Source organism: Pyrus communis, chromosome 5 (genome assembly GCF_963583255.1).
Source record: "Pyrus communis chromosome 5, drPyrComm1.1, whole genome shotgun sequence".
NCBI classification, from domain to species: Eukaryota; Viridiplantae; Streptophyta; class Magnoliopsida; order Rosales; family Rosaceae; genus Pyrus; species Pyrus communis.
Window position 1 is genome coordinate 29,411,001 of NC_084807.1, and position 10,472 is coordinate 29,421,472.

General features: G+C 37.3%; 1 protein-coding gene across 1 annotated transcript; it reads right to left on the bottom strand.

Annotated features, from left to right (window-relative positions):
• Positions 1 to 608: 608 nt before the first annotated feature.
• Positions 609 to 4,126, bottom strand: LOC137735051 (NAC domain-containing protein 91-like). Its single transcript, XM_068474412.1, has 6 exons — positions 3,686 to 4,126; positions 2,683 to 2,960; positions 1,728 to 2,285; positions 1,495 to 1,585; positions 1,161 to 1,390; positions 609 to 1,080 (listed from the first exon to the last, which is right to left on the bottom strand). Exons 1-6 carry the CDS (start codon positions 3,849 to 3,851, stop codon positions 778 to 780), a joined length of 1,626 nt encoding a protein of 541 aa, XP_068330513.1. The 5' UTR covers positions 3,852 to 4,126; the 3' UTR covers positions 609 to 777.
• Positions 4,127 to 10,472: the final 6,346 nt, after the last annotated feature.

Here is a 10,472-nt window from a genome sequence, read left to right on the forward strand (position 1 = left end):
ATACTTGCAACGGGAGAGAGTCCACGTCGGCTCGAAGAGCAACAACAGGGCGCGAACCGGAGCCGATTTCCGCAACAATTCCGGTTTGGGCAATCGGGTGTTCGTAAGGGATCCGAGCCGGTCTTTTAGGTAGTGGGTTTGATCAGGAGCTCCGTGGAGGGTACAAAGAGAAAGAGAAGTGGGTAAGAGTAGTAAAACGAGGAGAAAATTGGCGATCGACCAAGAACCCATCTCCGTCTCTGTTTGTCTGACCGGAATTGGGGAGAAGAAAAACGACAGTAGCAGCGGCCAGAGGGGTAGAATTGGCAATTGGATATTCACTCATGGAGTTTGTCGACTGTAGCAACACAATCGTGGCAATATCCCAAACAAATAGAAACGGTCACACGAGCAAGTTAAGATGTACCAGCCCTCGTGATTGGTGTGAAGTTAAAGAGCATGACTATGCATGGTAACATTCCGTTGTAGGTTAGTTTTCTCGTGAATTATGATTGTGCATGGTTGTATACGTCGTAGTAATATTCTCTTGTAGGTTAGTTTTTCCGGTGAATTACATGTTAATTGCATGAAGGGGATAAGTTTAAACAGAAATACAGAACAATTTCGGATAAATAAGTGCAGCTCAACTAAAAATTCATAGTTTAGTTATGGAATCCCTCAAAAATTGTCAGCTTCTGTATATAATCACATGAGGACTCTGAACCTAACAAATCTATCCTGTGTCTAGACTCATAAAATTAAACACAACCCTTAAAATGTAGGGCTTAGGCGGTATTGCTAGGCCGCGAAAGGTCTTCTGGCGGCTTCAAAACTAATGAAATCCCCATGAGCTAGCAAGATTATGAACAAGAATGCAACCACAACTCCTATAAACAGAAAGGCTAAGGACCACATAGAATGACCGGCAGGAGAGACGGCCTTCAACAACACAGAAAGCAGCCTTTTGCCGGTAACAATGCTACCATCCGCAGTGAAGTTGGGTCTTGTGGGCACGGTTCCTTTTTCTGGCAGATCAATGTCAGCACTAATAACATCAGTATCAACAGCACCAATAGGTTTCTTTTCGTTATTGCTCATCTCCTGCAAACAGCGTTAAACTCATTACCAACCGTCAAATCTCATCAGACTTTGACATTATTTGTGCTTCACAAACTTCTCACCTCCAGAGCTATTGGTTTTAGTTCGTTGTCTTCTGGTCTACTGCTGCATTGGAGTCGCTGAACTTTAGTCGCAAGCCTTATTCTTCTTTTCGCATCACCTTGTGTCACAAAGCTCTCTGCACTAGTTGGATTTTGTGTTTGGCGAGCCCTGAGCTTGATTCCAGTTCCAGCATCGCGATTGATAATTGCATTCAAATGATTGCTCGTTACCTCAGACCTTGAGGATTGGCCTGCAGCAAAACCAAATGGAGAAGCATTCCATTACTAACATTCATCTAGCACACCATCCACAATTCTCTTACACTCATCAATGTTAATACCAGAAAAGACTTACCATAATCTTCTGGAATCGACATCAACAGTGACGGATCATTTTTGACAATATTCTCCTCAGGCTGAACATCATTTTGAAGTTCTTTCAAAAACTGTATGAAATGAGATCAGCAAAAAATTATTTTTCTAGAGACAATCTTTTCAAAGCACATACATGGCACAAAATGCTGCAGATATGCACAATTGCAAGTTGGGAGGCAAAACTTAAAAAGTAACATGAAATCTTCCACTCACCTGTACTTCAGCTGCGCTTGCATCGACATCAATCTGCTCCCCTGAACTGTTTAGAATTGAGCTCAAGAACTCGGATACATACGCGTCTTGCTCATTGGTTCCATGTGGAAACGTCACCCCCTGATGATCATTGCTGAAGTCATTCCTGCCATAGTAACCAAGCTCCGCGTGCATCTGTGAGTGCAATGGGGAAAAAAGTGGCTCTTGCGGGGGATCATAAAACATGTCCAACTCCCCCAGTGGCATATTCAGTTGACCTTCTGCATCATAACCATCACAGCTGTTGCTAGGGAACTCAATAGTTGGTAGAGGTGGTAAAGTGTCTGATCCCATCGCATTACCACTATCAGCAAAGGTGCATTCGACTTTGGTAAGAGGCTTTTCATCTGGCCTTTCAAATGATGGTGATGTTGGAACCGGTGCAAGATCAGACTGCACGTCTTGAGGAGACGATACAACAGCGATGGAGGATGAAACAGTAGGTTCAGCTTCATCGAAATTTGAATCTTCGATAGTCTCATCTTGTTTTTTAAACAGGCGACAAAGGACAAAGGAACTCTGCATAATCAAAACACAGACCATAACGTCTGATTAGTAATTGAAAGTTCAGTCATTTGAAATTCCCGGTCAGTGATGTGAGCATATGTGTTACGGAGAACTGAGCATCTTTGTTCTATCAGTTACAATATGACATCCAAACCATCCGTTTTCCTCAAACCGGTTAATCAGATCCTACTGTCTATTGTCTAAATCACGAAATGGACGTGTTTTGAATCATATTTAAACATCATAAGATATCTCACTAAAACTAAAACCCGACTAAGTAATAGATTTTGACTAAATTATACAAATTACACTTAAACTGATTGCACAAACTATCAATTTTCAAGACTTCAGTGTCCAAATGTGATCATAGAATCAATTAAACATCATTAAGGTTGAACAGAAAACCAACCTGGCCAGGATTTGTGCCATCAAGCTCCTTCTGTGTCGCACGATACTCGTGCATAACCCAATTAGTCCTCTTACCCTTAGGAGCACGCCCGGTATGGAAGACCAGTGTCTTTTTCATTCCAATCAAGATTTTGTCCGACTTGATTTGACGATCTTTTCCAGTGGCCTTCCAATACCCTTTAATTGTAGCCCTGTTCAACCTGTGCCCATTCGGGTACTTTCTGTCCTGTGGACAGAAGAAGAACCACTCCGGATCAGTTGTCTGTATCACCGATAAATCTGCAGCACAGCATAAACATAACATTGAGCAAAAATATACAAAACTGAAAACCCGAAAAATATGTAATCGGTGAGAAAATCAAGTTGTTGCTACCAATTACCAAAAGTTCATAATTTTCCCTAGTTACAACAATTCATCAAATTCCCGGCCTAATTACAATTTACAACTCAATAATATATTAATCGATTGCTTTTACGAAAAGCCGATAATCATAAGCAAGTGTAAGCATTTTTACTACATTCAGTCAAAACCCCCAACAGATAAAAGGACATAATTGTTAAAAAGTCACTGATAAATCTGCAGCATAAATAAGCTAAACATTGAGCAGAGAAAACCCCAAAAATTGAAGACCTTCAATTTAGATAATTAGTGAGAAAATCAAGTACTTGCTGCTACCAAAAGTTCATAACTTTCCCAAAGTTTCAGTAATCCAACAAAATCCCAGCTTAATTACAACCCAATGGAAACTAAATAGTGAATTTAACAACTAAATAACACACTAAAGGATTTAAGAACACGTCGCGGACAAGTATAAATGAAAGTATGATCGATTCTAGACAGCTATTTTTTTAACCTTTTTTGTAAATTTCTGGCTCCGCCACTTGATATAAGCAATTAATCACAAGCAAAGTTTAACCATTTTCCACTACATGCAATCAAACCCCACAAAAAAATTATCAGAAAAATGTGAAAACTAAGAGATGGAGAAAGAAAAGTTTAATACCAGGCAAATCCCAGGGCTCCCATTTGCAAACATCAATCTCACGGATAACAGCGACTTGTCTGTGATTGCCATTGATTTTCGACCTCAAATAATAATCGATCAACTCCGCATCCGTCGGCCGAAATCTGAACCCCAGCGGCAGACTATTCATAGACAGCACCTCCATGTCCGCCACCACCACTCAACCGCAACTCAAGAGAGAGAAACAGAGAAACAGAGGAACAGAGAGACAGAGAGAGTGAGGAAAAACTAAAAAAAAACCTGGCTTTTCTCAAGAACCCAAAACTTTTTCCAAGAAACCCAAAAGAAAACACTAGGAATCGGATAGATTCTCGAATTCGAAATGGAGATTTTGGTGTTCTGAAATCAGGTGTGGACCTTCTTTCTCTCTCTAGCTTTTTTTCTCTTTCAGCAGAGAGAAAGCAACGAAGAAGGTTGTGAGAGGCACTACTGAGGGAGAAGAGAAAGACACACACAGTTTATATATACATCTGCCAAGTCTTCCGGCCCGCTTTAAATTCCACGTACAGACCGCGTCCGAGAAAATTAACAGGGGTATTTTAATGCCTCAAATTTTCAACACTGCCACTGTCCGTACGGAACGCCTTGTGCTAGAAGAGAGCGCGTTCAGGTAGAAGAGTGATTTTGAGTAATAGTAGGGGTATAAGGGAGAATTTACAAAGCGTCGCGACGAAGGTCTTGCGGGCGGATTGTGCATGCAACCCAATGAGGTACGGACACGTAAGCGAGTGCGCTCGGCCGGAAGGCTGGTCCCGCTTATTTCAATATTGTACGAAATTGACAAATTGCTAGGAACTTTACCCTAATTTTTCATATATTTATTTTTGTATTTAACAATTTAATTGTTTTCATGTACGAAAAAAACTGATAAAGTTAAAAAGAAAATGAATGTGGTGGCCTGAGAAAGAAGCAAAAGACTGATGGGGACTCGATGAACATAGGCATTGTCGAAAGATTTGTGAAGTGATAGTGTGATGAAACTTTATCGTTAAGGAAAAGAGTATACATGATTTCTTCTACAATGTGTGGGAATTACAATTTGAGAAAGTGAATTATTTTTCGGTATAACGCGTTCTCTAATATGGTATAGTATTTGATTATCGTTTTGGACGATTTATTTGGCTATTTATGTATGAATTTACTTAAATTAGTATCGGCCGTTTTTTAACATAACACGTCAGACTATTATGTGACAAATATTTTTTCTTATTTTCAATGCGGTAATTTATCGGTAGTCAATGATGTTCTTGTCACTTAACAAGAAAATAGATGTAGCCACTTATACTACCGAATACTAGTATTGTTCTTTAATTGTAAGTGAGAAGTTTTAAATTGAAATCTTGTAAATGACAAATTCGAAACAATTTAACATAAATATATCGTTGTATAAAAAATAAAAATAAAAATAGATATACCACCCTCGAGTAGTCGAGTTCGGGTTTCCTATGAATATTTTTTTGTGCTAATAGAGTACTTATGTAAAATTGAAGTTTATTTATTATTTGTATTGGATATTGGAAAGATATGGATAATTTTTAATGTAGTATAATGGAAAATGTGAAGTTTGAGTTTAATGTATTAATTATATTAATGAAATAGAAGTGATAGAGACGCCGTTGGCATTTATTTATGTCGAATACTAGATGTTAATCTCATAAACAAATTTAGAACTATCAAATTCCACCATATTTAGGATGAACAATGAAGAACATTTTGGGCAATGTGGATTTTTGGTATGTCTACAAATAAAATAATTTTGTGGTGTATAGTTAGGCGAACTATAGTCTTGATTGAGATTTAGCAATATTTACTTTGATAATCCTCCTTCTTATTTAGTTAGTTTTGTTCATGAAAACCAACTTGAAATGTTCCGATGTAAATGTATTACTAATTAATTTTGTTTGGCCTTTTGCTACTAGCCCCATTTTTTTTAAATAAAAAAAAAAGAAAAAAAAAAGAACATCTGGGAAGGTTGTTGGAAAAACCCTAAAGTTCATGGCATATTCACATAGGGAATTTAGAATTTTAGGATTCTTAAGAGAGGACCTTTTTCAACAAAACAATAAAAAATAAAATTTTAATTTTAATTTAAAAAAAAAAGAAAAAAAAAAAGAAAGACAGAAATTAAAAGGTTCGAGATTTAAATATGTTTATATGTCACTCTTGGTGCGGGGATATTGGACTTTAAACTTTTCAAACATTACAAACTACATCTATCCTGTCTATCCTGTCTAATGAATTTTTCACAAGCTAAAATAATGTTTGTATATATATATATATATATATATATATATATTTTTTTTTTTTTAAGTATGAGTTGTTTGGAAATACTTTTAAAATAACTGAAAGTATTTTTAGAAAAAAAATTTTGGATTCCAAATGCATTTAGAATGTTTTCTGCAAGAAGCACAAGTTATATATTTCATTTTGGAAGCATTTTAAGTGTTTTTTCAAGATTTACTTGCATTTTACTAAAAATTAGTTCTAAAAATATTTACATAAAAAACACTTTAAATTATTTTAAAAGTATTTCCAAACAACATTATCATCTTATACTTATTTACCCCACATTCCACATTTTAAACTAGGATTTTATAGTTCTTTTCTTTTGTTGTCATTTTTCCCCTTGGGATTCCAATTTTTTCCACAACTTTTGATTAAAATTTCATCCATATTATATTATATTCAAATAATGTGAACACAAAGAAAAGTGAGTTGAAAGTAGCGAATCTTTTCCACTGTGTGTATATATGGTATATCTGGATGGAAAAGTTATTTACTCCCTAATCTCAAGTGATTTACTCTCTATCCAATATTTACTAATTTTATCTGTATGTATATATATTATATATATATATATACACGCCATGCTAAAAAGCCATAAAAAGGTATTGAAATTAATATTTAATACGATTGCTACGCATCATCCTTATCATTAATTTGATCGAAAAATAGAGAGGTCATCTTCCACTTCCAACTCTTTTCTATAAACTTTGTGCTTTTTATAACTTGATACCTCATACAAGAACTAAAAGAGAAACTTGTTGAGATTAGGCTCGGCAGGAACTGTTAATTGTTTCCCTAATTATATTGCATTTAAAGCTTTTGGTATGCTTTGTTAATCAGAAGTAAAGGGTTTCTGAATCATAGTCCAAAACAAGGCTATTATTTTCAATATTTGGTTGAATTTTTGTCATTAGACTCATTACTGAATTTCTAATTTCAACCTGTTATTTTCAACTAAATAAAAATTTCAAACTGTTTATTAACAAAAATATAATTTTTATTGTTTTATAAACTATTCATAGGATAAACTATTCGAAGTTCATTTAATTTCTAAAACTACATGAAGGATTAGAGAGAGCATATTATTTTAGCCAACTCAACTAAGCTTAGACTAAAATGTAATAATTAATCTACCTTTATTTTATGATTGTCAATTATGTTAACGTGGGTTAGGCCAGCTAGTTAGGATGGCGTGTCTACCACATTGTGTCCAAGTTTGAATCTCCCTTCGAATAAAGTAGAGTGTATTAGATATCCCTTTGTCAGAAAATTAGAAAAGTTAGATTGTAAGATGGCAATACGTTGCAAAAGGGCAAAATCAGTTGCAATTAGTGTGTGTTATTAACGGTGATGCTGAATGCATTGCAAATACAAAAACGCCTCTAATGTGGTACATCTCACCATTGCTGCAAAATTACAAATTGGGATAGCTGCAAACCTACATATATGCACAGGCTGCTATACAATTCTATAGGATCTTTACAAATGCACAGCAGCTATACAACTCTTTCTTTGTTAAGTGCAACTTTGCTCATCCCCTAAAGTGGGAGCTCAAACTCCTCCATTGCTTGCCGTTAAATTATTTATGTAAAATTGAAGTTTTATTTATTTTTTATGTTGGAAATTGGGAAAATAGGGATAACTTTTTATGTTGTATATTGGAAAATATGAGTTTTAAGTTTTATGTATTAATTATATTGATGAAATAGAAGTGGATAGAGAAGCCATTGGCATTTATTTATGTCTAATACCAGATGTTAATGTCATAAACAAATTTAGAACTATCAAATTCCATGATATTTACGATGAACAATGAACAACATTTGGGCATAATTCTTTAGCGGATAGTTTAGTGAACTATAGTTTTGATTTAAATTTAGGCAATTTGTACTTTGATAATTCTCTTTCTTGTTCAATTAATTTTGTTCATAATGGTCGCCCTAAAATGTTCGGGTCTAAGTTTATTATTGATCAGTTTTGTTTGGGCTTTTGCTTTTAACCCCATTTTCAACAAATAAAAAAAAAATGAACATGACACACCCCGACCGAGATCGGAGCGTGCTGGCCGTCACACAAAGGCGACGTAGCCATGTGCACGTGCGGAAGCTAATAAAGTAGTAATATAAAAGTACGAGTAATTAAAAACTAGCATACAAAGTATTAGAATAAGTGCTAGTAAGTGAGATACAATTTCAGAGCAGGTCTATAGCAGTCCAAATAAAACGACAACAGTAGTACGCCCGAAGGCGACCCTACGATGGGGAGTGTCTGTCAGAACGCCGGAAAGCCCTCAAGGGAAACCACCGCAACGGCTAAGCAACTAGAACCTGGAGGGGCGCAAAACAAAAGCGTGAGTGGGCAAAAACAAAGCTCTTTGAAAACCATTTAGCAAAATACATTCTAACCCCTCACCGTAAAACCTGTATACTTCCCAGAAAATAAACATATATACGTATGTATAAATATGCTAAACATGCTCCAGGGTATATTATTCGTGCTCAAGAATATGCCATGCAAAAGCCTCATAATGAATGTAAGTGCCCAGGTATAAATCATATCAACATCGTAACATCTGGCAGCCGGAGTCACCTAACGTGACCTGTACGGCTGCATCTAGAGCTCAAATCTCAACTCTATAACTGAACCTGCCCACGAGTTGGAACCACTCAAGGTGGTCTGTACGACAGGCCTGGGTGTAATACATATGTATGCTCTAGTGCTACGATCACGTGAAGACTGTGCGAATAATCGCGGGTCACCTACGAGTCGGAACCACCTAATGTGGTCTGTACGACAGGCCTATGCACCTAACTTGGATCCAAGCTGAGCGTGTGGTGCGGGAGGTGAACATCACGTGAAGGACTGTGCCCTACTCTGGGCGGGAGCACTAACACCGGGGGTGCAGGTTATGAGCTCTCTAGGCATCTCAAACCACTACTGAAACATAAACGTGAATGTCACTTACCTGGCACTTACCTATGCGTCCACAGCACCCAATATGCATATGTATATGTATGCCACTAATAAAGCATGCAATGATGCATAAACGATAATAATAAAGTGCATGGCATAAATCAATTACCCTTTTTAATCTATTTCTGGGAATATAAATGTATATAGGTATATATGGAAAACAAAAGCCCACTCACTGATACGTGGAAGGGTCGTAGCCCCCCTGCCTCGCGTGACCACGCTCGTCCTCGGGGTACGTGTCACCTATATGCGAAACAACTATAAAAACGTCAACTTTAAAACACATAACCAACTTCTCGTAACAACTTCTCATACATTGCTCAAAATGGACAAATGAATATACCAACGTGCTCTACACAACCTCAGGATCACAACCATATTTTTAAAATAATTTTCCTCCGCCGCACGCGCCCCCACGCGCCGGCCAAGGCACGGCCACACGCGCCGGCCACGCGCAGGCACGTGTGGCGCACACTGACGGTGTCAACAGACGCCGTCAGGAATATTCCGTTAAACTGACGGAATATTCCGTTAAACTTAACCCCTGCCGTTAGGAATATTCCGTTAAACTTAACGGAATATTCTCCTTTCTTCTCCGGCCGACCTTCGCCGGACTCCGGTCACCGGAAAACTGGAAAACTTCAAACTCACTATTCTCCTTCGTTTTTCATCCATTTTTCACGTATTTTATACCGAAATGAAGCCCTAAACCTCATCTACCACGTTGGACTAGTTTTAGAACCTAAAAACAATTGGAATAAACTTTTCAAAAACATGGAAAATCGGCCAAACTTACAGTTCTTGGTTCCAACGTCCAAAACCGTCCAACGATGCACTCCCAAGCTCCTTGGGACCTCACCAACCCAACTACAACCTTCAAAAGTCCAAAAACTAACTAAATTAAACTTGCATGAACAGTACACAATTCGGACCACTTCGAATCGACGTGAAAATGGTAGTTTCCTTACCTGAAAATGGTATGTCTGTGCTCGCCTTGACCTCACAAGTCCAATGGTACCCTTAGTTTCTTCGATCTGTGAGGTTTTGGTGGGTTATAGGTTTGTCTGTACGTTAATGGTGGAAGAGAAGAGAAAGAGAGAGAGAGAGACACGGGAGAGACAGAGGGAAAAGGAGAGTGACTGAGTGTGTGAGTGTGTGTGTGTGGTCCAACACATGCCACACCACACAAAACAACCCACAACTTGACAAAAACGAACTAGGGGCAATAATGTAATTTCACACGTACGTTCTAGTAATCCCGGGACGGGATGTCACAGAACAAGATTTGGGAAGGTTGTTGGAAAAACCCTAAATTTCATGGTATATTCTAACCTTTTAGGATCTTAAAGAGAAGAGCTTTTTCAACAAATTAAAAAATAGAAATTAAAAGGTTCGAGATTTACTTATGCTTATATGTCAATATTAGTGCGGGCATATAGAACCTTAAACTTTTCATTACAATCTACATCAATCTTGTCTCATGAATTTTTTTAGAAGTTAAAGTAAT

Coding starts and splice junctions, on each gene's coding strand:
- LOC137735051 (XM_068474412.1), bottom strand. CDS start 3,851: ATGGAGGTGCTGTCTATGAATAGTCTGCCGCTGGGGTTCAGATTTCGG. Junction 2,286..2,682: donor ATGGCACAAATCCTGGCCAG/GTTGGTTTTCTG, acceptor TTGATTATGCAG/AGTTCCTTTGTCCTTTGTCG. Junction 1,586..1,727: donor CAAGCGCAGCTGAAGTACAG/GTGAGTGGAAGA, acceptor CATTTCATACAG/TTTTTGAAAGAACTTCAAAA.